This window comes from Channa argus, chromosome 2 (assembly GCF_033026475.1).
Source record: "Channa argus isolate prfri chromosome 2, Channa argus male v1.0, whole genome shotgun sequence".
In the NCBI taxonomy this organism is placed as follows: domain Eukaryota; kingdom Metazoa; phylum Chordata; class Actinopteri; order Anabantiformes; family Channidae; genus Channa; species Channa argus.
This window is the reverse complement of record NC_090198.1, coordinates 15,129,087-15,156,797: the sequence shown is the minus strand read 5'-3', so window position 1 is coordinate 15,156,797 and position 27,711 is coordinate 15,129,087. Positions and strand designations below refer to the sequence as shown.

The 27,711-nt window shown below is 38.5% G+C and overlaps 1 protein-coding gene across 18 annotated transcripts in view; it reads left to right on the top strand.

Moving 5' to 3' along the window:
* neo1a (neogenin 1a) overlaps nucleotides 1-27,711 on the top strand; it is a 134,684-nt gene that overhangs the window by 104,857 nt on the left and 2,116 nt on the right. For 9 of the 18 annotated variants that reach the window (XM_067495767.1, XM_067495761.1, XM_067495766.1 and 6 more), the window contains exons 8-27: nucleotides 2,398-2,632; nucleotides 3,638-3,792; nucleotides 5,446-5,594; nucleotides 7,655-7,793; nucleotides 8,074-8,123; nucleotides 10,795-10,939; nucleotides 12,909-13,019; nucleotides 13,184-13,378; nucleotides 14,013-14,108; nucleotides 17,700-17,932; nucleotides 21,314-21,452; nucleotides 22,268-22,375; nucleotides 22,673-22,867; nucleotides 24,018-24,050; nucleotides 24,257-24,325; nucleotides 24,505-24,643; nucleotides 24,847-25,091; nucleotides 25,649-25,741; nucleotides 26,212-26,382; nucleotides 27,232-27,525. In XM_067495767.1, the coding sequence (XP_067351868.1) occupies nucleotides 2,398-2,632; nucleotides 3,638-3,792; nucleotides 5,446-5,594; nucleotides 7,655-7,793; nucleotides 8,074-8,123; nucleotides 10,795-10,939; nucleotides 12,909-13,019; nucleotides 13,184-13,378; nucleotides 14,013-14,108; nucleotides 17,700-17,932; nucleotides 21,314-21,452; nucleotides 22,268-22,375; nucleotides 22,673-22,867; nucleotides 24,018-24,050; nucleotides 24,257-24,325; nucleotides 24,505-24,643; nucleotides 24,847-25,091; nucleotides 25,649-25,741; nucleotides 26,212-26,382; nucleotides 27,232-27,525 (2,994 nt within the window). The remainder of the gene's footprint in view (nucleotides 1-2,397; nucleotides 2,633-3,637; nucleotides 3,793-5,445; nucleotides 5,595-7,654; nucleotides 7,794-8,073; nucleotides 8,124-10,794; nucleotides 10,940-12,908; nucleotides 13,020-13,183; nucleotides 13,379-14,012; nucleotides 14,109-17,699; nucleotides 17,933-21,313; nucleotides 21,453-22,267; nucleotides 22,376-22,672; nucleotides 22,868-24,017; nucleotides 24,051-24,256; nucleotides 24,326-24,504; nucleotides 24,644-24,846; nucleotides 25,092-25,648; nucleotides 25,742-26,211; nucleotides 26,383-27,231; nucleotides 27,526-27,711) is intronic. The other 9 variants (XM_067495775.1, XM_067495762.1, XM_067495772.1 and 6 more) reach the window with 7 other exon arrangements.

Here is a 27,711-nt window from a genome sequence, read left to right as displayed (position 1 = left end):
TAGGCTCTCTTTATCTGTCGACCAGATCTGTCATACACGAAGATGTAAAAAAAAAAAAAAATTGTCATAAGTTTACAGCTCCACACACAAGGGAACACAGCAAGGGATTGTGGAATTATCAACAAAAGGTAAAAGTTAGTCATTAGGATTTAATAAGCATGTTAATGTTACTGTTATTATTTTAAATTCAGAAATGACTTTCACTTTTGTTGTATATTAAGATTTATGCTTTGCCATGCATGTCTTTGTCCTGAGTGTTTTGCTTATTGGTTTCCCAGATTTATTATGCAGATCTAGAGTAACCTTCGTTATGCCTTAATGCCAGCCATTCATTACCACTGGCACAGAGACTAATGACACTATTAATCACCTCCCAATAGAGCTTGGCAGTGGCAGTGTGAGACTGACACCTCCTTACTGTACCAATCTTAGGCATGCATGTACAAGACAGATTGTCAGAAGGACACAGAAAACTGCCCAGCATGTCCATTATCTACAGCTGACAAGGCTTACACAGATGTAAACTGTTTTTGATTTGATTTGGTTTCATTTCAATTCCCTTGACGCATTTCTCAGCATGCATGACACTAATATTAGGATTAGTAGTGAAAGTAGTTTTTTTTTGTTTGTTTGTTTTTATTATTTTAAGCAGACCTTTTTCTCATTCTTGGATTATACTAATGTATGAGAGTATTTACTGCTTTCTCCCTACATACAGTCCATTTATGATATGGGTTTATGTTTTAGATGTGAAGGATGTGGGATACTACATTTGTTTATGTTTCTTTAGTTGTGTATGTGTTTCACCGTATAACTGAGGATATTTGTTCGTGACCCACTGTGACATCATTTTCTGCCACCGGGCTCTAATCCAGTAAATTGGGTTTGAAATGAAATGCAACTTTCAGGTTAAAGCGTTGACTTTCACCTTGAAACCTTTTTTAAGGCCTTGCAGAGTCTCACCAGTAGAGATCCCGCGTGTCTGCTGATGTCTGAGTTAAAGCTTTAGCCAGATAATATCTTTCACAACTGAATTTTATATGATGGCTTGTTATAGTTTTCATTTTATGATTTTGTCAGTTCATTAAATTGGGGAATAACTCCTACATTCTTATTAACAAAAAATGGATAGTCAGCGAAAAAACCTTCACGGTAAATGATTCAATGCAAACCCACAGGAATGAAAGAACAGAGTCAACAAAACAAAAACCAACACAAGAAGTGTCACTGACTACAGTGTTTTGAATGCACTCAGTCAGCACTGCGCCACAAATGTGGAGCTAAAGCTAAATCTTCTCAGAGGTTTGTGCATATGCAGTGTTCAGTGTGTGAGTGTATGTTTATGTACAGAAAACTGTATTTGGACCCTGTCATTCTATTTAAGAAAAAATTGAAATTACGGTGATCTGTGGGAATGTGAAATGTAAACAAATATTGAAAGCCAAATTAGCGGTTAGTCCACATGCTCCGACAGAAAAAAACCCAGCGTCCACTTTGCCTTTCAACACAATTTCTCCAGTAATAATGGACCGTTTTCACACTATACTTGCTGTGCTCCTTTTCTGTATTTTAGCTTTGCCCTCCAGTCAGTTTCCCTGACCTGCAAACAAATGGAAATGTCATACACTTGCCCACTTGCCAGGCAAATGGAAAGCAGATCTTGCTGAGTCCAACCGCAGATTGTTCCTCCAAAAAGGGGAAAAAAAACACACCAAATGAAGTCACAAATATTTCTGTGGCTAGGCTGGGGAATGTGATGGCAATAGTGTTTTAAAGAAACATCATCTGATGTGTTAGTTGAGAGACTGAATCAACTTTTGAGAGTTCGGGTTAGTCTCTAAAACTATTAAATTCCCCAAACAAATTCTGTAGAATTTTTTCTTGTGTGCGTTTGCGGGGCTTGTGAAAACAAAGTCGACCTCCATTTGCCATGAAATGCTGCCTCCTTTTAATTAATAAAAGTGTAACAAAAATTGGACAGATAATTTTTGATCACAAATGATTGGCGGGAAGGCCACCTATGAGAGTAAAATGTATGATTCTGTCTTCTGCTCCCACTACCCTTACATTAGAAAGCTGTGTGTAGATTTGCATGTGTAGTCCCCCTTTATTGTGCTTTTATTTGTCAGCTTTGTGAGTGTAGTAGGAGTATTTTATTTCTGTGGTTCCTTGTCACGCCAAAAGTCTTTTTTTTTGTTATGTTGTTGTTATTTTGTTTTTCTTCTTTTTTTTGTTTCCTTCCCTCTTTCGTTTCACTGCATTTCCATTTTCAATCCTTCTTCTTGACCTGTTCTTTTTGGACACCTCTGCGTGGTACCCCTTTCCCTTACCCCCGCTCCTTACACCAAACCTACCATCCCGCACTCTTCCCTCCTCCTTCCTCCTCCCATCCCAAAGACGTAGCCCTGCCCTCTTCCCCTCCCCCCTCACTGACTCCTAACACTACTGAACATGTAACGCCAGGCTCCGGAGGCATAGCCAGTCCTGCAGGGCCTACCCCATCTGCCCCTCGAGACGTCGTGGCCTCACTGGTTTCCACCCGCTTCATCAAGCTAACCTGGCGTCTACCAGCAGAACCACATGGAGACGAGTTAACCTACTCTGTTTTCTACAGTCAGGAAGGAACTAGCAGGTAGTACATGTGCTCTGCTGTAGAACTGTCAGGAGAATACTAATACACGCATTACTGCTGGTGTCAGCAGGTCACTAATATACACAGATGTCTGTGCAGGAGTCCCAGACCACTATGAAAATATTAATTAAAGCAGTTAAAGTGCTTATCATTGCATTAAGTGTGTATTAATTAAAAACCACCCTCCCTCCACAAAGGATCACCTTGTGAACATTGAAGTACAAACAAGGAAATTTCCTGTGATGAGTTCTTCCCAGCGTCTTGTATAAAGGATTTACTCCATATGACTGAGAAGGAAATTTAGGAAGGACTGAGATTTCAACAGTTCCTCTGTAGCATTTGGGTTACTTTGATGTTTTCCTTTTAAATATCCTTTAAGTAATTTTGATAAGTTGTTTAAAACTGAGTTGTTATGCATAAGTGCAAACCTTACTATATGTGCAATGCCATGGAGCATACTAATACTGTGCACACAAACCATTGTGGTAGTACACTCTACTTTCTCCTGCTGCAGACAGATAAATGCTAATGTGCTCATCATTAGTCATTTTGTTGTCTAACTGCTTAGTTGATAGACTTGATAATTTGACACATTTATCAGCTACAAATGCCAAACATTTGCTTTTCAAATGTAGGTTTTGCTGCTTTTCTGTTTTCCGTCATTGTAAATTGAATATGTTTAGTGTTTCTACTGTTGAATGGAATTCAAGGAATGCAATTTAAATACATCACCTTAAGCTATATTGTTGACATTTTATACACCAAACAAATAATTATTAAATCAAGAAATTAATCAACCAGGTTCTCAATAATAAAAATAATTCAGCTAGCTTTATACACCAAACATCCTCACAAGCACATACTATATAAACTGAATTCTCTCAAAGTAAATTCATTAATTATCCTGTTGCAGCATTATAAATGTTAATTTAATTAAATTCTCACATTTGTAGCAAATGAAGACTTAAATGTGTTCTGTTGTTTGTGTGTTTGTAACCACACCAGGGAGCGAGTTGTGAACACCAGCCGTCCAGGGGAGATGCAGGTGACGATCCAGAACCTCATGCCAGACACCAAATATCGCTTCAGGGTTGTGGCCCACAACAGCAACGGCCAGGGCGAGAGCTCTGCAGCACTCAAAGTGGCCACCCAGGCTGAAGGTAAAGACACACACACACTTACAAACATTCATTTAAATTTACTGAGTAAACAGGACCCACAAGGTGAACTACAGCCAATTTGTTGGAAACATGCGCACACACTGGCACACTGAGGCAAACAGGATGCACTCACAAGGAGCACACTAATGTACAAATAAACATTCAAACAAACAAATATTCACTCACATACAGCAAATGTAAGTGAGCTCACTTCAAACAGTTCCCCCCAAACACACAAACACACAAAGAGCAGACTGTTTGGCAATGTGCATTAAGTAAGACCACCCAACAGCAGAGTAGAGAAATGTCATCTTATAAGCCACTTCTTGTTTACTCTCCACTATTTGCTATAAGCCGTGTGTGTTGGTGTGTGTGTGTGTGTGTGTGTGTGTGTGTGGGGGGGGGGGGGGGCTACAATTAGTATTCCAGAGTTTTCTCTCAAATATTTTCTTCATTTAGTCTGTAAAAATATGGTATAAAAAAGATTTTTATGGTAGATAACAAATTATTGAGGTTGTAGGGGATAAAGTGGTTCTCTTCTTATTTTTTTCTCTTTGTGTTTGGGCATGTAAGCTCCCAGTGACTGTGTCTTCAAATTTGTCAGTTTCACCCATTTTTGAAAGTGTTGTAAATGGGATTCCCCTGCATACTGCCAGGTTGGACGTTCCTCACCTTCAACTCCAGCTACAGCTCAGTCACTGTCACTTTCTAGGTCAGCCGCAGGTTCTCTACCTGTGTCCTTGGTTGGAGGTCGGATAGATGCGAGCATACGCATACGTGCGCGCACGCACACACACACACACACACACACACACACACACACACACACACACACACACACACACACACACACACACACAATACAAACAGGCATTACACCTTATTGGGAGCCAACGGGAGCCACCCATGGGGATAACAGTGAGGGCTGGCTGTACCTGTGCAGTATATCTCTGTCATGTGTGTGCACTTTTAGTGTAAGAACATGCTATGAGTTGGAGCTTAAACTGTTGAACTGCCTCTGAATCTCGGGCATGTGCACATGTGCTGCCCTGTATCGCTTCTCTTCAGAGACTGACTTAATATACCTGTACACACACACACACCTCTAGCATTTGTTCACACTGACAAATGGGAGCTTCTATCTTCTGTCAGGAACACCTGCAGCTAATGCTTACAAGATATATACAGTACGGACATTTATCTGTGTCTGTGAGCACTTTAACCTCATAGTCATTGTTCTATACATACATACGCTTAAATACTCTACAGAGCAGCCACAAATTTTTAGGCTTTTTTTTTAAGCTCACATAAACTTTATAGACTTTGATGTTGTTGTTTAGGCATACCTTCAGTTTGTTGGTCATGGGAATAACAAGAAAATCGACATGGCTTGAAGCCCAGAGAGGACAGATTGGTCTCCGCAGAGCTGCAGTTGTCTGAGTTCTTGCTAATGCAGAGAAATGTGGCTTTGGAACTAGCCAAGATTGTGATTTTGGCAGCAGTTTCTGTACATTGCTAAATTGTGATAACTGTATTAAAATTACAATTTGTCCAGATGTAACAAAATGCATCCAAGCTGGAAAGAGTTCTGAATAAGAGAGAAAATAACTCAGATTTGATTATTTTTAATGTCTGTCTAATGTTTTTTGCCAGTTCAAGTGCCCAGCCCTGCTCCCAACCTGCAGGCGGTATCAAACACACCCACCTCTGTATCTTTAAGCTGGGACAAGCCCCTCACTGGCAACGGGGAGATTCTCACCTACAAGTTGTATTACACAGACAAGAGTGTTGGTACTGAACAGGTAGGATGCCATTCTCGTTCACTCACACAGAAAAATTTACAAATTTAAACAGCTCAGAAAATGGTTGCAATATGACACTGCTCTGGTGGCAGAAGCATTTTCAGATATTTTAAACAATAACAGGTGCTCAAACATGTACTAACTAAATGTAATACTGTACATAAATTGATTCAAGGCTGGATATGCCTTCAGATTATTTTACATGCCTTTGAAAGATGAGGCGAAATGATAGTGACTCAGCTATTAAACATGATAAATATGTAGCATTACAATGTTCTTTCTTATAATTTGCCTCTATTTTATGAAGACATTATTTATTTTGCTTAATGTATAAATGTAGAACAGAAACATGCAGCTTATAATTTCCTCACATCAGACTAGTCTAGAGGAGAAGAACAGCAGCTGACACTTGATATTGCATGGTTCATTAGATAAAACAGTATGACTGCACAGCCTAATGTAAACAGGGAAGGAGTTTCTAACCATTTTGACAATATTCTTAACTATGAAACTCACCAAAAACACACTGAAAGAAAACATGTATCATTCTTACAGTTTTTCTCTTCTAACTCTGTCACAAGAGTGAGATCTCACTGCTTAGATATTGAGTCAGCTCCAGCATTGGCAGTGTGCAAGCCAGTGAGGCATTAAAAAGTCTTTAATATGATAATGGATGAAACGTCAGCCAGCACACTGAGTAATGATGCCTCAGCTCCCTGGAGAAGAGAGGCAAAGATGAGGTGGAAGAAGCAAGAGATGAAGAGAGGGATGGAAAGAAAGTGGGGAAGGAAAGGGGCACACCAGAGGTTAAGTTAAATAGACAGTGCAGAAGGGACATGAAATATTTAAAGATGGGAAAAGTCAGGTCACAGGTGATCGTCTGACCCTAGTTTATTTTATTAACCTGCAAAATGGCATAAAAGTGGGAAAAAGACAATAAAAAACACAAACAAATTGACAGGAGAGGTCAAATAACCATAGGCTGTACCATGGACCTTCCCATACTTCTGAACATAATTAAACCAAACAAACCACAATAAATAATCAGTGAGAAAAAATAAACAATCAAAGAAACTAGAATCTATGGTTTAATATCAATTGTAGATAAGAAAAAGTAAGCCGAAAAAGCAGCTTGACCATTGAATACCACATAATGCACTCTCCAGCTCACAACAAACTGTTTTAAATTTACATAACAAAATATAGTAATCAATATGGTCAAACAGTTTAGACAAATCTAGTAAAATAAGTTCAAATTAATTTTTATTTATTACTTCCTGTGTTTTATCCACAAGTTGTAACAAAGCCATATCAGTAGAATATCCTTTTCAAAATCTATACTGATGCTCATATAAAATATTTATTTAACTAAATATGTAAGGATTCTTGTATGAGTTAATTTTTGTGTTTCAATATTTTTGAGAAACAAGTCGAATGAATATGGGGACAATAATTTGTAAAATTATTAGCATCTCCATGTTTAGGTAAAGCTATAATTTTAGCCTTTAAAGAAATTGTGACTGGATCACTTGGGAAGCAATACTAGATTTCCACAAAGCTTTTTACTCAAAAATGTCACAAGCATAGAACAGATTCCAAATTTACTTGAAGTAATTGGACATGTGCCAGCCTACCCAATTTGTTGGGCAAAAAGTCATAATCACAGAAGGAATAATCTGTGTCTCGGCGGAAGATGACATTTTTGCTCTGAAACACAAACTGAAATGTTAGTGTTAGTTAGAAATGTTGTGAAAGAATCACATTTTGAGATTGTTGGTAACTGATTTTTCAGCATTTGCCAGTCAGGCTGTGAAAGGAATGTGTGTTTTTCTCTTTGTGCAGTTAATCTTTTAGGATCAATGCACCTAATAAAGTGTGTCGTGTGTTTTATTGTGTTAACATATTAAAATTGTGGTAAGCATGTTCACTAATTTCACGTACAGGTGAAATAACCATAATTTAAATATATATAATGTAAAACATGATTAAAAAGTTTTGTGTCTACTAACTGAGTTCTTCATATCATTTAAATATTTCTCTTCTTCCTCCCTCTATCTTAGGACAGTGACGTAGACGGTCAGTCGTATACTCTGACTGGACTGAAGAAGAACACAGTGTACAGTTTCCGTGTGGTGGCCTACAACAAGCATGGTCCAGGTGTCTCTACTGAGGACATCATCGTTCGCACCCTGTCTGATGGTCAGTTGGTTTATGAAGAGAAAATCTAATAAGACAGCTTTTTATTAATTTTAATGCCACTGTGGGAGTATGTGTGTAAAATGTGTAAGGACATTTTATTGGAGTCTCTCTGTTGCTCTGTATAGTTTAGTAATAGTTTAGGATAACTACCAATTATTTATTTTGCTTCATTCGGAAGATAATCTTCTCAATTACTGTATTAATCAGTTGGCCTAGAATGCACCACAGAAATGAACTTTTTTTATGCTGAATAAATTGTCTGTTGGCTTCTGTTTCACAGTACCAAGCACCCCTCCTCAAAACCTTACTGTGGAGGTCCAGAACTCAAAGGTAAGGAGGGATTAGTTGCCTTGATTGAACAGCATGTCACAGCTTGAAGATCCTTGCTACTGATCTGGAGTTCTCTGTTGTTTTGTTGGGGACTTAGAAGCTTTCACGTGACAAACACATCTAAATAGACTGTTTGGTGTATGGTGGATGTAGCTACAGTACTTCACTAAATCCACAAACACTCACTCAGTTACAGGCACAAATAGCTGAACAGATACATAGCCTGCAGGCCAGAACACTGTTGTTTCTTTGTGTGATTAGCTGTGTCAGAGGTCTGTAGCTGCAGATGCTTCAGACGTGGTGTGAACCCTCATCGATCTACTCATTGGCAGGAGACCTGTCTGTCTGAAGCTTTTATCTTCTGTATCACTCTATTTCTGGTAAAGAAACTCTACACCCCTCCTACACCCTATAGTATAGTTAACTTTTTTATCAAATCTGCCATTTACAAAAGTATGCAGAGGCTTTGCTGTGGCCCTAAACAAAAGTGTGCTCAGGTGCAACCTGTTTGCTCTAATTTTCTTTAAAATGTGTCTGAACTGCCACTTTTAACCATTTTAATTCATATTAGCCTGGAAAATGTAGGCTATCCTGGGAGTTAGCTTAATGGTCATAGTATGCAAGGAATGATTGATTTGGTTATTTACACCTATTCAAAAGTGAAACAAACAGAAAAGTTAAATATTAGATGTGAGGTTATGCAGTGTAACACTGTAGTTTAAATTGACAGACTTCAACATACATTTAGATTCCTCTTTCTAAAATTGGAATTTCGAATAAAAACACTTTAGCCCAGGTATTGTAGATGTATAGATGTCTTTTGACATACGGTATAAATTGCCAAATTCACATTTATTGAGTTACAGTGTGCACAGAGCCACCCTGGTAACAGCCTAGCATAATTCTGATTAGCATGTTTAAGGTGAGACGACAAAAATGTGAGATCCTTTTAATTTAGGTGAACTTTCAGTTCGTACAAACTGTTTTTGTTAAGTCAGCTTTATTATGTTTAAACATTCTGTAGTCATTGTGGGATGCTCTCGATTCTGTAACGCTGCTAAGGTGGATGCAGGCTGCACAACAGGCTTCTGATTAAACAAGGGAAACTGTCCTCAGCTGCCTGTCTGTTTTAGCTATTTGATCTTCAAACAGGGAGCTGTAGGCCCACTTATTGTATATTTCCACCCAAGTGATGGAATAAATTTTACAAAAAATGTTTCTTACAAGTGCAAACAGAGAGCAGCAAGGGGAGAAGATACGCAAAACCTCAGGGTACATGCATTGACTACAAAAAACGCAAAAGCATTTTTAGGTCTTTTCTAGTTGATGCAGAGGCTGAATGAAGGGGAAACTGTCAGACTAGAAAAGAAAAAGAAAAAAGGGTTAGACAGTCCTATCACACATTCCCAGCTTGAGCGAGAACTGGCCACCCATGTTGAGGGATACTCAGCTGAGATTTGTGTAGAGAAAGCACTCGTGCTAATGCAAAGAGTAAAATGAAGAGGACTCATTCTGAGGAAAAGACATGAATTCTTTTCTGAATGGATAGTGTAGATCCAGGCTGTCCCTCTTTAGTTAGACCCAGACAAACAAATTTAAAATGCCTGGCATCTTTTATTCCTGAACATTATTAGAATTAGGCATCTCACTTTCATTCTTTGTTGTCAACGTGTTTAATTCTGAATGTACACAGACAGTAAGTCAGTAATTCTGGTACAATTATATAGATACAAAGCATTTATGTAATTAGCTGTTTGATACACCCAGCTAAGTGGAACTGTGGAAAAATACTAATTAACATGCATTTTATATTCAGTCTCGTGTTTGGGTCTTGTCAAGCAGAACCTCTCTCTTTTTTTTTTTTTTTTTTTTACCTTTAAGGCAATTCAACAATTATGTTTTTGTGATCTTATTTTGCACCTTTTTCTTCCTTTAGGCATCTCCTTTGTCACCTTCACTTGTGATTTTACAGAAGTCAATTAAACAGTTTTTAATGGTTAAGGAGAATAAGGGAGACAAACAACACACATGAATTGAGGCCGACAGTGTAATAAGAAAAATGAAAATAATTGAACACACTTAACACAAATTTAATTTGTGCAATTCCCTTGACTTGGCTGGGGAGGAGTGTTTGTGTGCCCTGTACATGTATTCAGGCTTTTGTGCAGCAGTGTGACAGTGGGGAAGCGTTAATTAACTCTTATCCCACACTGAGTCACCCCCCTACCCATCTCTTTAAACACTCACACAAAAACTCATATGCATAAATCCCACAACAGTGCCGTGGCCTGCCAGCAAAAGTCCTACATTCATCTCTGTGTCTCACTGTCTCTACAGGGTTCGCCAGTACCACACACACTTCTGCATGTGCACATGTTCACACCCCACTCATCAGGACACCTCCTTTTATTATTCATGTGTTTATTTGTTCCTAATGCGTCAATCTGCACAGCATCAGCCACACACAGAGTGATTTTAGGGCCCACCCATTTGCACTCTATAAAAAAAAAGAGCAGGTGAGACACTATTTGTAGCACATAGATTAAAAAAACTTATGCAGTGTGTGGGAAGGCGTGATGCTACCTGCTAAGCCATAATGTCACCTTTACCACATGTGCTAAACATAATATTTAGTTTCATCTCACCCATGCCCTGGTTTTTCTGCCCTCAGAGCATCATGCTTCGGTGGCAGCCCCCTCCTTTTAATGGCCAGAACGGGGAAATCACGGGCTACAAGATCCGATACCGCAAAGGATCCCGGAGGAGTGAGGCAGCCGAGACCACTGGAGGCACCCAGCTTAACAAGCTTATTGATGGTAAGAGATAGGGACATTGGACATCATTGTTGAACTAACTCCTGCTTGAGAGGAAAAGTCTTCCTGCTCTATCATAACTCTGAGATTGGTCTCTATACTCCATCATTGTAATAATTATAGTAATTTTTGACAGACTTGTATTTAGTGTTTTCCAATTATCTCTTGCAAGCAGGTGTGTTTGTAGTGCTATTATTAGTATATGAGTAGGTGGAAAGAAGCTAGAGACCTTGTTTCTGTCTGCAGTTTACACCCAGTTACATCCAGTTTGTTTCTAGCTCCACCTCCATGGACAACAGTTCCCAGCTGGCAAGTAGAATACATTTAAATGCATCTTAAGTCAAATTAGATTTTTTTCCTGTTATCTCACTAAGTTTTGGGTTGAGATTGGCTGCAGCCCCCGCAACTTTGCAATGGATCAGTGGATAACTTTTGTTAAATAGAAGAAAAACATTTACTTTATGTAAAGGCTCCAGATGCAAAAAACCTACAGTATATTTGACTTCATTTCTAGCAAACTGAAAAGGCTGAGGAGACAACGCTTTTAACATTGAGGACATAGAAAATTTGCACATATGCTACACCACAGATACTGCCTGTGTCCACAATATGTCCTGAGGTTTGTGGAGACTTGCGTTCAGAGAAGTCCACTTGGATCACTTAGGGTGAGATTTGCAGTGATTTGAGTGTCATTGTGCTGCAGAAATTTTGATAACAAGATCTGTGCCCTTGACTCAACACACAGCTTGTCAACTGCAGCAGTGTATTTCAATGAACTGTCTAACGTTTACATATTTTTTAATTTGAATTTTATTACTGAATGTCATGTAAAAAGGTTTACCAGGGAAAGGTTTTGCCTGCCATACCATAGCATACCATAACACAACTTTCAATGTTTTAGACAGGCCCCACATTAAAACATTTATGCTCTTAGACGCAATTTTATCTCTGCTGGGTGTAATCTTGATGCTGTTAGCTATATCTGACATGCTGCAATATTTCAAATTATGATTGAGACTGAAGATCAGTCTAAATCGTTGTTTGGAATCCGTCTGTCACTAAGTCTGTTTATTTAGTCAACACTTGAATTTCATCTAAACATTTTCAGATGAAGTTACATGTCTTACTTTACTGTAACCTCACCCGCTGTGACCACCAAAATATGCACAATATCACCAGAGACACACAGCAATGATTAATATTAGATGTTCTCTCAGCGACTTTCAAGTGGCCCAGCCTCACACTGTGCGCTTCATCAAAGAGAATATACACTTAAAAGTGGATTTTTGAGAACATTCTGGGGGGTGAAACAGAGGGGTGTTTGTTGGTTCAAAAGTATTAAGACTGAGATGTTGTAGCCTTGGAGGCATGGATAGTTAGGAAGCCTTCAGAAGCTACCCCCAAGGGTGGCCCAGAATAGTGTGTACTGAAAGCAATGACTACAGGATTAGCATGTAATGTGCTAATGGGACGAGATGATGATGATGATGATAAAAAGTTTTAGAGCAAAATAGTACTACAACAAATCATTTGTCAGCAGGCGGTTCCCCTTTTTCAATACCAAAGCCAGCACCCACGGTAACACTGCACTTTCTGAAGGACACAAAGCTTTAAAATATGTATGAATTTAGATTCCAAATGTGTTTTTTCTGTTTTGTTGTGTTGGTCTACTGTTGTACTGTACTGTCTATTGACTACTGTTGTTACACACTTTTTCTTTCAAGTCTTCACATTTTTTTTTCTTTGCACTGAAGTATCAAACTATGGGGCGACTACTTGTGCTTTTAAAATATTTGTCTGTGCCTTGAAACCCCAATGGGCCAGCAAAGTGGAGAGCACAAGTAAATAATACGATAAAATCATGCCTAAAAAAGTGAGAGAAGTGTTATTAGTTTTCAGTTTTAATACACAAGTTTACTGTCTCAGTACATGAGCTTTGAATTTGACCTGTTTGTGTTGTGTTTCTGTTCAGGTCTGGAGCGAGGGACAGAGTACTCCTTCAGGGTGTCAGCCATGACGGTGAATGGCACAGGACCTGCTACTGAGTGGATCACAGCAGAGACGTTTGAGAGTGACCTGGATGGTAAAAAGACTTTGTTTACCTAGATCTTACAGGCTAAACCAGAATCTATCACCTTTAAGACTTAGTGTTCTGTGTTTTTGCTGTTCAGTCAGCATTTGATTAGCTGATTATCTCACCTGATTCAAAGAACTCTGCTCAAGTTTTTCCTAAAACTCCCCCTCCAGAATCACGAGTACCAGACCAGCCCAGTTCTCTCCATGTCCGCCCACTGGTCAACAGTATCGTAGTGAGCTGGACACCGCCAGAGAACCAGGACATTGTAGTGCGAGGTTACACCATCAGCTATGGCATAGGCAGTCCCCATGCTCAGACTATCAAAGTGGACTACAAGCAACGTTACTATACTATTGAAAACCTTGGTAAGGACCAACCTCTGCTGTTCATTCTGAATTGTTCTTTTATTTCCGTTCCTTGTATTTGGTGAGGATGAATTTTTGTTTTCTTTTGTTTTTGTAGTATTTAGAGAATTAATGAGATCTTCTCCACCAAAAGACTATGCTGCTGATTACACAGATTGGGCTACAAGACAAATATTTAGAAAAAAAAACAAATTTGTTTTGGTGATTTTAGTACTTGCTGTAATGAGACCTAAGGAAACATCAACAGTAGGCTTTACCTCACTAAAAGGTTCTTCTAGCTCTTAATTTTGCATAAGTGTAAGTTTCAGTGAATATTGACATCATCATTTTGGAGGTACATTTAACTATTTAATAAAACCAAGAAACCACTGCTGTAATCATTTTTATTTTATTAATGAGCAGCACATATAATTACATACGTTTTTCTAAAGGAAAATAAATTTTCATTCTTCTGTGTCCATAGTATAACGCAGATTAGATACTTGCTGTTACTGGTTTTTATTAACACAATAATTGAAAAAAACACAATTATGAATGGAGAGTCTCAAGAAACTTAGTTTGATTAGACGAATGCATCAGTTTATGTTGCCTTTCTCATTTCTCTCACCAATCTTTCTTTACCTTTCTCTTACAGACCCCAGCTCCCATTATGTGATCACACTGAAGGCCTTAAATAACGTGGGTGAAGGGATTCCTGTGTATGAGAGTGCCATCACCAGACCACAGTCAGGTATGAACTACATGCATCTAAACACGCACAGAAGTCTGCTCCCTGCTTACCTTAAAGAAATTGTGTCTCTCTTACATTTAATGCACTGCAAAATAGGAATTCAAACGATGCTTTTGTAATGTGTACAGAAACTTAGTGCCATTAACTGTGGTCTCCGAAGCTCTTCTATAACATAAACAACATTCAGTGTTATGTGATATTCAGTACCCAAACTGTACGGTTGCATCCACTTTTTGAACAAAAAAAGGGCTTGAGCTGACATTTTTCTTTGCAATGTCTAACCAGAGTTTGTTATTGGATTTTTAAATTACTAAATAGATAATGCGTCACCTGGGCATCTCCCTGCTCTAATTAATTCTTGTCTTCATCGCCTTAAGTATACTTGCATCCTTTTTAATCAAATGTTTAAAACCCTCAAGTTTATTCCCTAGATTACCAGTTGTCCTGACAATAAATTAGAGAGGATATATTTCTTTTATATTGATGGACCAGTAATATTTCCTTGTCCCAGATAATCACAGAGCACTGACAAGTTAATTTATCAGTAGTAAGATCCTTATCAAAAGTGTTTGTTATGTAATGTTAAGGTGATTTGATGATATTGGTACTGGCCTCAGAAATGCAGGTGCTGTGATGTAGGCATCTTTATCTCTGAGACAGCTCTTTGGTGTTAGCCTAAGGATACAGACTATCCAGTTTGCCTGGTAGCCAGAAAATACATAATTCTTAAGGCCTCAGATTACAGTCTTGTTAACAATTATAAGAAGAATCTAAATCCCAATACAGTGTGTTTGACAAAGGAAGTCAACTGTATGTTGAGTTCAAACAGTTTATGTGACAGTGTCAGAAGACAACAAGCCCATGCTCCCTGGCGTGTCCCAAAATGTGGGATGCACCCGCCTCCTCTCCAATCCAGCCTCCCACCTTCTTGCTCAGCCTTGATCACTCCAGTTTGTCTCAGCTACAGCACTATGGCACAGCATAGCTTGAGAGGGGTTGGATGCCAGATGACATGAAACACGTCAACATGCTTCAAGGGAGGGGGGTGGCAGTCTAAGTGTATGCACACACCCGCGCACTGTCATACTGTACACTTCTCTCTATAAAGCTCTCTCTTCCTCACATCTTCACACTCACACACACATGGAAAAAACTGCATGCAGACCCCCTGTGGTGACTTTGGCAACCCTTCGTTAGATCCAAACGTTTCCTCTCAAAGCAGAACCAAAGCCCACCACCATCTTCTGCTACTGAATCCTCGGGGGTGCGTTCCCTTCCTGCCAGTTTGTTCAAGTTGGGATTAAAAAGATGAGCTGACCTACATAGTACTTTTACTTTTGGAAAAAATAACTAAGGAAAAACTTGGTGAACTTTTTTTTATATGTATGATGTTACATTAAAATGATGTCTAAACTAGAAAGCAGGAAATGAGGAATTTCCCCCCAAATTGTAACGTGTTACAAGGGCAGGTTCCTCATTGCTGTTATAGAAAATACAGATAAACACATAGACACCAAGAAGTGGTCGAGGCTAGTCGAGTCATTGCAGATGATTGACCAAAGCTTTTTCTTCCATCACATTCAAACCAAGGACAGAACTAGCAGCAGTTAAACCAGCTGCCAGGAGGCCATCTTAAAGCATTTATCCTTTAGTGTGCTTCTCAGAATCTGCTTGTCTGAGCTTTTTCCTTCTCATAGACACATACATTTATTCACTGGCCATTCATTGGGTACAACGAGCAAAAAAACCACTGAAGTGTTTCTTGTGAAAACGTATACACACACACACCATCGCTCATACATAAACAGATAATTAAGCAACAGGTTGTCATTATGTAAAATACCATTTACCATATTCAAGTGCTGGACTGTGCTCTGTATGAGGCCCTTAACAGTGAAGAACGCTAACTTTAAGAATGAAAGTCTTTCATAATAGATAGAACATGATGATATACATATTAAGTGAAACAACATATCATAATCTGTCATTAGATAGTGTTATGTTCCTTATATTTCAATTTGATAAGTTTTTCTTTTAACCTTGTAAAATCCTAAATCAGTAATAACTGTTATTTATGGTATACGATTTAAAGGTTTTTTTTCTCTTTGTATCATTGTAAGAATTTTCAAGGTATATTTTTGCTATATTATGCAGAAACAGACTTTTTTATCTAGTTATTTTACCTAAATTATATTTTACAATGTATATATCCTGATAATAATATTTGAACTATATTGACTATCAACCACAGTTTTATGTAACATTAGATGTTATATTACTTTTCAGTAGTGTTGGGGTCTAAAAGAGTATCAGTAGTGAATGGTGTGAGTTTTTATCCATCGTATATGCAGCCACAAGCTTTGTTGTTGTTTTTTTGTTTTTTTCTCTGCTTGTTGTAGCTGCCGTGGATGATGAAAATCCAGCTTTTACTCTTTTTAGCCATTGAATGGCCACAGCCATCCTCTGCAGCCACAGCAGGCTCATCTTTGTTGGGGTTTATCTCTACGGGCTTTACATTGTTTTGCTGTCTCAATAATTGTTTCGAGAGGTTTGAGTCTTGTTTTTTAACAGTGGAAACAGATAAATAATCAGCCAAATAGCTAAAGTCAAGTTTACATAAAACAGGAAAAATGTTACAGGAAAATTAAGAAAGACATTAGTAATGTACTAAAATAAATACAGGACACAAGCGCACAGTATGCAAAGCAGAACAATATACAGTATTTAAGTCTTTTATTTTAGGTCTCTGTTAGCTAATCATTATAATTGTACTGGTGCTATAAAAGTGACGCATGTTAGTCACTGTACAGTATTAAATTAAAGTGACTGTTCAAAGAGGAAAAAACCTATCTTTCATCACAATCTCCCACCAAATGTCTTTGAGTCTCTAAACAGAAGCCACAGTCAACACAAACACAGCCACCTTTTGTGTGTGACCTTCTCGTTTTTGTCTGTAGTCTCAATTACTTAAAACCTCAATATGTTTTCTGCACTTATCAAGGACATAATGCACCTTGTCGACATGACACTGCAAAGAGGGAAGGTTGCAGTGCATCCAATGTCCTGTTTATCCACATTGCACTTTTCATTTTGTGAAAAGCTCTATAATGTAAACACATTTCATTATTGCTTCTTTCTAAAAAGATTGGGGCGGCCCGTTGATGTGCAAGTTTGAAAATGTGGTATTGGGGTTTTATTCTAGTTTTCCATTTACTGTAATCTTTTCTTTTGAATAGACATTCTCTCCCCCTCTGTAGTGCTACAGTAGTTATTGATAATACACCACAGAGTGTACAGTAGCTAAGTCTGTAGTTTCATCTTATTGTAGAGGTCAGTGTCTGTTTTTCTAATAGAATTTTCTCTCTCTTTCTCTTCACTCTTCCCAATCCCATCCTTGTGGTACTTTTGGTATTTTTTTCCCTCCTACTTCGTTGTCGTCCTTCATTTTAACTAATTAACCTTATTTTTGTTGCTCCCAACTTACTGTTTTGACTCCACTGTCTGATCCACCATGCCACACTTCTCTTTATGTTTTAATTTTGGTCATTTTAATTTGGGTGCATGCATGTGGGTTTACTGCCGGATGTGCAGACCCCATAGACCCCGATGTTGACCTGTACGAACTCTTCCATGCTCCATACACCCCAGTACCAGACCCCTCCCCCATGATGCCACCCGTGGGTGTTCAGGCGTCTGTGCTGAGCCACGACACCATCAAGGTGACCTGGGCTGACAACTCGCTGCCTAAGAACCAAAAGATCACAGATAACCGCTTCTACACAGTGCGATGGAAGACCAACATCCCTGCCAACACTAAAGTGAAGGTATGAAATTTTTCTTTGACACTTCTGGTCGTGTGTGTTTGCTCATCTTTCAACCACCAAATTGTTCTAAAATGGTTTCTGTTACTTTTACAGAGGATGGTGTATTATACAAAAGAAACTCTAGATTAATTTTTAAACCAAGAATGAGTTGAAGTCTAGTATAGCTGAAGCACACCATCTTTTCTCAGTGTAATTCAGTTAAATACATCTCAAATTAATTCCCACATTTTAGTGATGTGCTTTTATTTAATACAGTACAGTTCCTGTGAATTTGAGTGCAATGTGACTTTGTGCACCCCCTAAGGCCTACACTTACCAGAGAGAAGTATTGATGTGCCAGAAATGAAAAGAAATGCCATAAAATTATATAATAAAGTATTCCCACAGTAGCTTCTGAGCACAGTCGCAGCATAATGCTGGTATTTTAAAGTGAACAGTAATTTATTTTTCATCCATCTTTTAAAGTACTATAAAGAGGAGTAGACGCTTTCCAGGTTGATGTTTTAATTAAGAAAAAACTGCTGTGGCTTACAGTAGAAACAGTTCACAAGCTGAAGGCAACAGTTTTTATTTTTATAAATATTTTATTCCACTTCGAATCAATCGCAGAATTTCAACAATATAATATAAAGCAAATATAATTAGAATCTGAAAGATTTCTGACACCCGTCGTTACTGCTGCTAACAGCAAAGGCAGTTCATTTTTGTAGAACGGTTTTCAGGCAGCAAAACTGACTGCCTTATTTTTTTTGTTGCATTTTTGATGAACAATTACAGTCATAGGAACAAACTGATTGGTTGCTTTACAATGTAATCCTGCGCGAGTTTGGCCATTTAAAACCACTAGCAGTAGGAGGAAATGTCGCAGTGCATTGCCAGTACCTAACACAGTCCTGATGCATCTGTAGATACAGTAAGACTGAAACAATAATGCTGAATTACATGTCCACATCATTTCCTGTGAATCTCTTCAAATGGTGCAGCAGTAGTCCTACTCAAACCCAGCACCACTGTACAGGGATAATTGCTAGATTATTTGCTTTTGAAGACAAAAAAAAATCCCAAACAAATAGTACAAAAATTGGTATCTGATTTTATTAAAAACCTATAATTTATTATTTATTAATTCATTTTTTAAATAGAGAAGCATGCAAATTACAATTTCCCACAGCCTAAGGTCCTCAAGGTCTTCAAACTGCTTGTTTTGCCTGACAAAGTTGAAAAACAAAGGTACTTCATTTGAAATTTTATACAACAGAGGAGCAGCAAATCCTTACATTTTAAGTTAATTAAAAGTAGTAGAAGTAGAAACAAGTGTGTGTTTACCTGGTAAACACAATACTTATCAGTTATTAAACTATAGGGTGAGTTGGTGGCTGTAGTTCATTTGGTCATCCACGAACCACAGGATCAGGTCTTCCCTCCTACAAGCCAAAGTGTCCATGGGCAAGACACTGAACCCCCAAGTTGTCCCTAGTGTCTGCTACTTATGTGTAAGTCGCCTTGGATAAAAGCTAAATGACTAATTGTAATTGTAGTGATCTTTAACAAAGTAATTTCCAAAGTTTATTATTAGTGAAATAATCTAGTGTTACACTGTAATATTAAATCCATTTTCTGAGTGCATACAAATGCAAATCCAGTGTTTCTGAGTGAAGTTATGCATCTGAGTGTAATGGAAGTGTAGTGTAGTGGAACTGTTAAAATATTTGTATTGAATCCCAGTGAGTAGAACCTGAAATGGGGTGTTGTTGAATCAGCTTGTACTTATTGACTGCAGATCAGTTATGATGATTATTTACTATTTGTGAGTGTGTGCGTGAGATCATGGTTGCATCTGTGTATCTGTTCACTTGTGACCAAGCAGGGCTCAGATAAAGGCTGTGTTTACTGATAAATTATTCAACAAGGACAAGACAGTCTGAAAACTGGACTGTGTTAGTCTGACAGTGCATTCACCATACAGCTAACACACAAGACTCAAACACAGGCTCAGCAGTTGAGTCTTTCAAAGGTTATACAGCTCTTGTCAGTTTGTTGCATTAAAGAAATTCTTCACCAGCCATTTTCTGCCAATTATCTGACAATATTTAGGATTTAATTATTCAGAGTAGAATGTAAAGAAAGCACAGGACAGGTGATGTACACATGATGTACAGGCAGTGCAGTTGGCTTCAATGAGTGGATCCTCAAATTGTCCAGATTCTCACTCCGTTGAAGACCTTCACTGCCTTATTATGTTTCTTTTCTATTAACAAACTCTTATATTCTAATAAGTCTATTAGAAGAGGTCCTTTGTGGTTTGGGGTTCTGCGCTCTGAAAACAACATTGTGTATATTTGTTGCATGCAGTATAAGTTAGCATTGCTGTACTGCAGAGCAGTGACCAACAGTCTTCTTCATTTCTTTTCTTCTCTTGGAGTGAATCTAGCCAGAAAAGCTTGTACATTATTAAAGATATGCTCTCAAACTGGCTGCATGTATCCAAAGAACAGTGTGTTTCCTTTTCTTACCCTACTGCCCTCTGTTTGACAGCCCCCACTGGAGAACTGCACTTCTGTCACAGCATGCAAAGTTAGATAGGACTATAGTAGAGACCTGGCTCACTGCTGCTGCTGTATGTTGCCCAGCAAGCTAACAAATGTTTTACATTCAGTTCAGCCCAATGAAAGTCAAGATAAATCGTTACGTATTTGAAATTTGTTGACTTTATATTAGAGACAGTAATTTTCTATAATAAGGCATATTTGGTTTTCTTTTCAAGCCTCTTTGTAGTGTCTGTCATGTGGTTCTGTATTTCAGACCCAATGTGACAAAATTAGAGCACATTAATCACAAAATGTAAAGGCTTCTGGTTCCACTCAGTGGTCAGTGTGTGTAATGTATCCCAGTCCCTCCAAAACATTCAGACTGGTGACTGATGTTTAGAGCAAAAACTATGTTTTCTAATTAATTGAAATCTAAATGTCAACTATCCAGAATTGGAATAATTGCCTAAAAGTATTTTTCAAGCAAAGGTGTTTCATGTTCTGGAGTTCTCGCTTATAGAGTTTTCCTCCATTTTTGTTTTATAAGATGAAATCATGTTTAGATGTTGAAGTGAGTGAATATTATTTGTTATTAATTAATGACTCTATTTGTTTTTCTCAAAAAAACAACAAAAAACAAAACAAACACAAAATATATATATTTGTATTATTTTATTTTTTATTTTATTTTTATTTTATTTTTATTTTTTTGAGAAAAACAAGCAGACTCATTGATGAATAATTGGTGTAATAGAGTGCCCCCTTGAAGAGCTGATCAGTGTTCAGTGGATGTAATCTTCCATCATACACTTACTGTCCGTGTGCTTATGTGTGTTTGCCTGTTTCTCCCTAGATGGCGAACACCACCAGCCTGAGCCACATGGTGACGGGTCTAAAACCCAACACACTCTACGAGTTCTCTGTCATGGTGACCAAAGGCCGCCGCACCAGCACATGGAGCATGACTGCACAGGGCACCACATTTGAGACGAGTAGGAAAACACACAAATACCCAAGTGTTCAGGAACACACCAAATGCACATGATTTAAGAGACATTAACCTACAACATGTCCAGAGCAACAAGCCTCTGGCTGGGTGTAACATTTCATTTTCTGCACACCAGATGGCAAAGTGTGTCAACCCGAGGAGCAAGAGAGCTACAAAAGAAGCTTATAAAACAAAATAAACTGTGTTTCTTTTTTGGTTCATTATTCTGTTACTGTAAAACCCTGGGTGGGCACATTTCCTTGTTACATTTTGCTTGGGACACTATCTGAGGGATGAACATAAATTACTATTTCCTCAGTACACTGAATCAAAATTGCATAAATTGACTTTATCAGAGGTAAAATAACTCATAGCAGCATCCTACAGTCCTTTAGACAAAAAATCTTTAGCCATTCTCCATTAAACATAAAATCCTCTGGTTGTTTCTATAGGATACCTGCAACGCTGCATAATTAATAGCACTTTAAAAAATGTTTATAGTGTAATTTCTGATCTAAATGATGCTTCACAATAAACATGACATTAAAAAGAAACCAAAATTCTAAAATCTAGATTTTTCTGTTTTTATTATAGAGAGAAGAACAATTTTTATTTACTATATTCCGATGTATATACATAAATAAAAACACTGGTACATGTGAAAAACAAACTATAGATCATCACTTTTGGACACATTTTCCAATATAAAATAGGTGCAACACTGCACAAAGACAAAGTTTGCTCCTATCATGCCATGTTGTTGAATTTAAATTGTGACCACTTAATTAACACAATGTCCTGTCTCAACCCCCACCATAGTTCCTAGCTCCTCTCCAAAAGATGTGACGGTGGTGAGCAAAGAGAACAAACCCCGCACCATTATTGTCAACTGGCAGCCTCCCTCTGAGGCCAATGGAAAGATCACTGGTGAGTCTCTTAGAGGTTAAGCATTTTGCAGTCTCACAGATAAATCTTAAGTTTAACCTATATTAACTTCTATAACCATAAACTAATCTAAAAACTGTCAAAGTTTCTGGCGAAATATTGACTAATGAAATCAAATTTACGTGGAGAATTGATCTGCACAAAAATATTACATAAGGTAAAATTGTGACGTTGGCGTTTATAGTAAAGTGTGATATCTGACTGCTGTGAGATGATCTTCTATTCAGCAGCATTAAAACCAACAAATAATTTCTCTCTTTCTGATCTTTCCTTTTTCAGGCTATATTATCTACTATAGTACAGATGTAAATGCTGAGGTACATGACTGGGTCATTGAACCAGTGGTGGGCAACCGTCTGACACACCAGATCCAGGAGCTGACGCTGGACACCACCTACTACTTCAAGATCCAGGCTCGAAACTCAAAGGGAATGGGACCAATGTCTGATGCTGTACATTTTCGCACTCCAAAAAGTAAGTGTCCATGATGATTCTGAGGCCAAGATATCTTCTTAAATTAGTAAACAAGTTCCTTCATTTAGTACTGTTGATCTTTGACAAGCTATAAAAGAGAATAAATATATTATTTACGCTCTTTAGGGGACTACATTCACACCTTCGAATGAATCTTAATGATACTTTGTGTCTGCCGGATGTGTAAATAGGCAATTAACATGTTGCATGCCAGAAGAAAAAAAGCATTACTTAACGTAATCCATGGTTCCCTGGTTCTTTGATTTACAAGCTTTGTCCATCCACCTTTCATGTCTACAATGGACCCCAGGGCAGGCTAAGGAGTGGCAATGATACAGTCCAGTCTTTGTGCCTAAAGTAGTCGATCCATCATACAGGTGTCCCGCTGTGGAGCTTCTAGCTTTTCACCCTCCCTTGTTCCCTTCAGAGGAGGCACGACAACTTAATACTTTATCCCTAGTGTGGGCCTTGCATGTCTATGTGGATAGGAGGGCAGGTTACAGGAAAACAGATGAGCTGTTTGTCTCATGGGCCACTCCTCACAGGGGGTAATAAGGGGTCACTGACAAACCGTAGTTGGTCACACAGAGGCGAATCCTACAGTGAAACAGCAAACGAATGTTAGAAATGTTAGACCACTATTCGTTATTTTTTGTTACTCTCACATGTCCAGAAATGCAGCTTTGGGATTTGACTTTCACTGGCACAAAAACAAGTTTGCACAGTTAATATATTATATCAAACAAAGCCACGAAATCCCTCAAATCAATAATTACTGATGTCTAATAAAGCACTGCATAGGATTTGTTTGTTGTTTCTGTCTAAATATTTTGATAAGATTTCATCCCTTTAAGGAACTCTAGGTTTTTTTTAACAATTCAAGTTATGTAGAATTTATGAAACTATGAAATGTACATTTTAAATCATGTTTATATATCTTCTTTGTTCTTTGTCACTTTGGCTGTGTCTGTGCACTCTGGTCTGGTAGTTTGGTTTTCTCTCTTTTTATCATTCTTCTAGTTTTGCCTTCTCCTCGTCTTTACAATACCTTTTCTCTTGCTTTATTTCCATTTCCCTTGATGCTCTTTTCATCTAACCTGTTTTTGCTTATTATTGTCTTTCCCTCCCTGCTCTCCTTTGGCCTGTTAAGCTGAGTCCTCTGACAAAATGGCTAATGACCAAGGTAAACTCCCCCTGCACACTGCTGACTCTGCACCTTGTGTGTATCTCTTTGTCAAACTTTCCATCTTTCCATCTTTTGGGCTGCATGACTGACAAAGTCAGTATGTGCTTGTTAAAATGTTGAGATTATGTGTATCGTGAATGACAGAGACATTAATATGACAGTTGAAGAGGCCAATAGAACTTATTTTTTCCATCCTATATCAGCCTCAAATCTTCCACCGAAACCAGGGCCTCCAGGCAACCCACATACACACGACTCTGGGACTTCAGTTGGTAAGATTTTCCTCCTACCCTCCTTCTTTCACTGGGCTGATCAACAGCCTTGAGAAAATGAAATTTCTCCATTATCTACAATTATTAGTTGTAATTTGATGTATAGTGTTACTAGATAGTGAATAGCCTTTATGTATGAATGTATGTATCTGTCCTAATCCAACCTTTGTCCTCTCGAGGTAAATCAGGGGTGGGAACCAACAGTGAAAATCACATCCTGGTCATTGTCATCATCATCTCAGTGGGAGCCTTTACCATCATAGTTGTGGTGGTGGGGGCTTTCCTGTGTACACGTCGCACCACGTCCCACCAAAAAAAGTAAGAAGCTTAGTCATACTATTACCTTTCTTGTCCTCCTCCCCTTTTTCCATTTGTGATGCCCCTTTCAAAAATAGATCATAAAGCTCTGTTATGCTAACGTACTGCTCAGTCTCCTCCTGTAACCCTTCCTCCAGATTTTTGGCCACCTCCTCTCAGTAAATGACATCAGTCTTTAACCATTACTAATGTGTTCTCTGCAGAAAGCGGGCTGCCTCAAAGTCATCAAATGGCTCCCACAAATATAAAGGAAACGCCAAAGACCTGAAGCCACCTGACCTTTGGATTCATCATGAGAGGCTTGAACTCAAACCGATGGACAAGTCCCCAGAGCCCAACCCGGTCATGACTGAAACGCCCATCCCCCGTACATCACAGGACATCACCCCGGCTGACAGTGGCCTGGAGAGCAATCCCCACCTGCAGCAGAGGCGCAACTCTTACCGTGGTCAGTCTTGCCCAAGGGTGAAGACTTAAAATTTTGATGTTATTGGAAATAGATCAAAGTAAAATATCTCCCTTGCTGCAAGTTCACATGCATAATAACACTGAGTAAAAATCTTGAGTTTGTCTGGCAGACAGGTGACTACATTTTGACTACCAAATAATTTTTAGGCAGGAAATGTGTTAGTTCTCCCAGGTTTGCTTCCAGTATTGAAATTGTCTTGCAAGATTTGGGCTGGTGGTCAATATGCGTCTTTGCTGTGATTTCTCTGTGCTTACCATGCTGTCTGTGATTACCATGCCATGATGTCATGCTTTTCATACATAATGCCCGTTCCTATTCATGGTTGCAAAGCTGCAAGCACACACTACCATTACTGAACATTAAATCTATTCAGTTTTATTATTTCATAACAAATGTGGAGAGAGACACTTGCATTTAGAAATGCAATTAAACCCAATGATAGACAATTGATTAAGGGCCTTGAGGTCTGCAGATGGATCGTATAATAGTAGAATAGAAGCTATTTCTGATTAGCTGGTCTCCACCATACTTTTTAGGCCACGAGTCAGAGGACAGCCTGTCTACACTAGCAGGCCGACGAGGGATGAGACCTAAAATGATGATGCCATTTGATGCACAGCCGCCTCAGCGTAAGTGTGTGAGTGAGTGAGTGAATGAGTGAGTGAAAGAATGAATGAATGTTATAATTCATGGACAGGCTCTTAGGATAACCTTTATATAACATTTGGTAATTAGAGGTAATACTGTTAAATCACGACATACTTTGACCTTCCAAATATATCTCATGCTGTTGTTCATTTAATCAAGAAAACAGCTCCATTCCATGCTTCCCATAGTGTGTCCATTGTAGTTTTGTGTTCTTTTGCTTTTTGTATGGCAACAGACAGCAAGCTTCAGATGTGTTTATTGCAGAAGACTGTGTGTGTGTGTGTGTGTGTGTGTGTGTGTGTGTGTGTGTGTGTGTGTGTGTAGGTGTGTGTGTGTGTGTGTGTGTCACACCAGCAGTATTTCATTGTTCTTCATCATTATTACAGCTGGTTTAACATCTCGTCCTGTTTGCATGTGTTTTGTTTATATCCATGTCCGTTTCCATCCACAGCTGTGATTAGTGCTCACCCCATTCATTCTCTTGATAATCATCATCACCATTATCACATGGGCAGCCTGGCATCTCCAACACGCAGCTATCTCTATCACCAAGGCAGCGGTCACCTACGCCCGCATGCCTGCGCCAGCCCTGTTTCTCATCTAGACAGAGTGAATTCTTCAGGTGAGACACCACCACCTGCTGGACAGCAGGAGAAATACAGGATGGTCTGATGTAGTCCTACTCATTCATTAATTCCTCATCTGGTCATTCATTCACATGCAGTTGGCATCTTGTTGTGTTCATATTTTAGTTTTCCAAAGTGTTTCTAACCTCTCTTCTTTCCCCCGACTGCTTTACAAAATGTATACTTTTCATTTTCTTCTATAGTCACTTCCATTTTAAACAAAGTAAACTAAACTTGACATTCAGGAATACAGAAAGCCATGCCAATAATTTAAAATTATTGCAGTCTGTTTTTTAAGTTAGAGTTGATGAACCTGAAAAAATGATAGTGCCTTAAGAGGGGAAACATAACCGTTACATAATCTCCCTATTCAAATAATAGAGATTGAGACAAACACTATAAGAACGGCAGACCCCTGCATGAAATTAACAGAATAGCTGCTAACTAATGTTTTGCAGGGAATATAATGGCATGTCTTAAGGGCTACAACTGTATGTTTAGCAATGATAATCAATCTTCCAAGCTACAATATATTGTCAGGCTAAAATAAGTGATTATATTTTATTATCAAAAGGTTTTTTTGTCCATCAGACACTTGGTCTGTATAATGTTAAAAAAAATTTGAACTTTTTATGTTTTTTCCAAACACATTCAATTTACTATAAAAAAACTTTAAAAATGATTTGATTATATTTATTAATTATTTTGTTCATTTTTCATTATAAAACCTAATGTTTTATTTCTCATTTCAGAATAACATTTGTAAGGGCCAAATGAAGACCGTTTTCGATCCTGGTTCTGGGCATTAATTTCAAATCCTGTAAACCTTTTGTCTCCCTCTTCAGAATCTGTGAGGAACACCCCCATTTCAGAGCCTCTACCTCCAGCCACCGCCTCCTCCCAGGCCTCCTGCCCCTCAGAGATTATGGCTGACCCTGAGGGCAGCTACCACGGCTCCACCACCACAGAGGAGGAGCCCAGCTACTCCAGTAACCTCCCTCCACACCGCTCAGCCCATCCGCATACCCACGCCCACGCCCACCCACTCAAGAGCTTCGCTGTACCTTCAATCTCAGCCAGCAGCCATCCACCGTATGAGTCTCCTGCCCTGCCCAGCACGCCCTTGCTCGCTCAGACTGGTGATCAAAAACTCACGCAAACACATACATAGAGTCAGAGTTCAGGGCGAGCAAGATGTTTGGTGTGACCAGGAAAAACAGGGAATTTGAAATAACCTCAGTATCATTGATTCAGAGCAGATATTTTAATGCGATCTGAGAGAGAAGTGTTTTTTTTTATTTCAAATGTATGTGTTTGTCACTTAG